The sequence below is a fragment of the Vollenhovia emeryi genome, unplaced genomic scaffold, assembly GCF_000949405.1.
Source record: "Vollenhovia emeryi isolate VEMERY1.0 unplaced genomic scaffold, V.emery_V1.0 DF939266.1, whole genome shotgun sequence".
NCBI classification, from domain to species: Eukaryota; Metazoa; Arthropoda; class Insecta; order Hymenoptera; family Formicidae; genus Vollenhovia; species Vollenhovia emeryi.
The window spans coordinates 576,710-580,058 of NW_011967100.1; the positions used below are offsets into that span (position 1 = coordinate 576,710).

Below are 3,349 nucleotides of genomic sequence, written 5' to 3' on the forward strand. Positions count from 1 at the left end.
CCCTTATATGTTACTGTTCCTTGAGTGATTATATTCCTATTCAATAACGTACAACAGGACTTTGTCCTGTTATTAAAACATATAACGTATTATAACATGTACCATACAACCGATACAATTGAAATCTTTGACAAGATGACCTTCTTGTTAAAAATTTGAAATTATTACATGAATATTATATCTGTTAGGTTAGGTTAGGTTTTAAACAGGTATAATATTAAGACGGATATTATACCTGTTATTAATTTCCGTGAAATATCCATGGTGACATTTTCTCCATTTATTTGTAACAAAATGGCCGTCTCCAATACTAGCGGCTAGTGTAATGGCCGAGCTGTTCCTTGCCAGAGACATACGCAATCGTCAAAAGCATAAATACTAAACCTCTATAACAGATAAATACGAAACTTTACATATATAACGATATATGTTAACCTTTCACCGTTAATTACCGATATCATTATGCATTTATCATACATAACTATTGTACACCCAAACGACTGTCGGACGACACTTTCTACGTAATTCCAACTGTAATGTTATGTCAAAAATTTTGAGGATTTTAATCTCGGGACTCCTTGTTGAGTATCTCCGCTGCCAGCTTATCCTCCACTGACATATCAGCGTCCTCCCATCCCCATATAATTTTCTCTTGCGTATGATGATGTTCATCATTAAGATCACCCGTGCGCTCATATATCGAACCGTCGCCTATTCTGGCTGCGCGTTTCTTTATTAAGTCGTGTCCCACGGTCTTCAGATCGTACGCCCAGCCGAGCCAGGCGAAAAAGTCGATGAAAGCACAGGTGAAGTTTGAGCCATAGTTGTTTAATTCGCTGGTCTTGTAATCCCATGGAAACACGTGATGGTAATTGTGCCAGCCCTCGCCGAAAGCTAGGTAACTGACACCATAGCTGTTAGTGGCACTAATGGAGCTACGACAAAAATACGAACACGTTTGTCTTATTGATTTCTGTTTCCGCAGATTTACAACTTGAAATACGAATAATAGGATAAACGACATAGGCGGATCTTCGATGATACTTACGTGTCGTACGGTTTCGTACCCCACATATGGGCCGCGGAATTTACCAACCAAGTTATGTTCAACACTGTTACGTATTTGCAAACGGCACAGTACCACGCGTAAATGGGTTTCTCGTTCCAAAAGTAGATTGGTACCAACATGGGAAGCACGAAGCATAAAACAGGCATCAGAACAGCGTAGTACCTGTTACGTAAACGTAGAGATTCCTTTAATTAAAACCGGATGATAATCTTTCTTTAAGAAAGAACATATGATAATACAAGTGAAACTTTATCAACCCATCTTCGAAAGTAATATCTGCGTCGATGACAAATTGCCGTACCTACGTTGGAAGACGACGATAGGATCTTTCTCGAGATCGCTCATGTCGATCGTGGCTCCCTTACTAATAACGTCCGGATGCTTGCGGATCAACAGCCAGCCTACGTGCGAGAAGAAGAAGCCTCTCTTCGAATTATGCGGATCCGCATCCGTGTCCGTGAATTTATGGTGTACTCGGTGATCCCTTACCCATTCGTAAATGTGATTCTGCGATGCAAACATTGAATGATAACACAAGCTGGCAAATATGTACCCAAAGGTCAGAATATGTGAGGCCATTTTGCGACATATCTGAACTTTCCCTGGCCGAGATATTGCACATTAAATTTGGGATAATTTTAAGACTTATGAAAGCATTACTACAAATGTAGCATACCAATATAGGAGTACAATAAAAACGAAAATTTGCGGCATCTTGATGACTAAGGGCTCTGAAACTAAACAGTCCAAGCATTGGAACCTATAAAACCAAAACCCACAGTCCCGTAGCTACTTTGGACTACGTTGTAACTTCTGTAGAAACTTCTCTATAGTTTGTTTTGATTTTCTAGGTTTCGATGCTTAAACTTTGTAGTTTCAGAGCCTCTAGTCACCAAATTTACTGCAAGTTTTCTCTTTATGCTTCTTCTTCCTCATATGTACATTAGGCTTAAAGCCTGTTTTATCCACTTCGTTCTGGTACTTTGAGCATTTGGTTTTACTTCATCTTTGGTAGGTTGTAACCCTAGCCGAAAGAAATCTCCAATCTGGAGGCTTATATCCCTAAAGGGGTATGTCTGCCAGGATAATACTTTGTGGTCGCCACTTTCTTTCGAGAGATTCCGAAACTACTAGCAGTGTCCGTGGAAATAAACTCGGATCTTTTTGTTCCTTTGTTTAGTAAGCACCACATTTTTCTCTGCGCCGCACTCGCCACCTTCCTGTTATTGTATTCCTATATTATATATCCTACTTTTGTAGTATTGTTTTTATTAGCATTAAAATTATATCAACTCCGATGTGCAATAATTCGGACAGGAAACATCGTTTTCGGACATGCAGAAACGGAAATTGAAGGGAAAAACTTGTATTATAAGATACCACAAACGGTAATAAGCAAAAAACATTTTTTCTATTTGAGACATAAACTCAAATATGCCTCAAAATGGACTTTTTTGCACATTTAAGGTAAAATGTCTCAGAATCCTGACGTGCTAGGGAAAAACGGACAAAGGAGTCGTGTTCAGCACACGAAAAACCTTCGAGGTCAAATAGTCTCATCTTTGGGTATGAAAGAGCTTTTTTGTCGGCCTTTGTAATTATATTTAGACTTCCTCCCAGAAAGTTCGCTATAGAGTATATGTTTTTATTAACATTAAATCTATTTTTCCATTTTTATAATAATATATTGTAGTTTCAAATACATCTACGATGTATTACTTTTCAAATATAACAATGAGATAAAAATTGCAAATTTGTAATAAGGAATGAAAGTAGAGGAGTATGCTTAAAGTCATCAGCGATGAACGAAAATTGTACAAAGTTTATTGTTAATCCGTCTAGCAATATAATAGATTAAATATTACAGTCGTACGACGTTTCGACCTAAGTATCAGGTCCTTATCAAGTAATAGAACTCTGCATAGATGTTCGCGGAGCATAAATTATAGCAGACTCACAAGACATTGTCAACGAAGAAAATCTTCAGGAAAATAACTTAGTTCCAAACGTCGTACGAATGTAACATTTAATCTATTATATTGCCAGCTGGATCAACCAGAAGCTTTGTTTTAATTTTTGTAATACTGATTGATACCTTTCTTAACACACATGAATAAGTTTGTATAACAGCATTGCCTTCAAACTTACTTGGAAAGCAGCGGTCTGTAGAATCATAAGAATAACTCTCATCGGCCACTTCGCTTTATAAGCTCGATGACACCACAATCTGTGGGCACCTGCTGTAATAGCTAGACCTGTAAGAAAACCCACTGCAACACC

The 3,349-nt window shown here is 37.9% G+C and overlaps 1 protein-coding gene across 1 annotated transcript; it reads right to left on the reverse strand.

Moving 5' to 3' along the window:
* Nucleotides 1-258: 258 nt before the first annotated feature.
* LOC105559525 (acyl-CoA Delta(11) desaturase-like) lies at nucleotides 259-3,346 on the reverse strand (the record flags this gene model as incomplete). Its single annotated transcript, XM_012007882.1, has 4 exons — nucleotides 259-935; nucleotides 1,049-1,231; nucleotides 1,371-1,576; nucleotides 3,218-3,346. Coding segments are annotated over 4 exons (891 nt in total), but the record flags the coding sequence as incomplete, so codon positions are not given.
* Nucleotides 3,347-3,349: the final 3 nt, after the last annotated feature.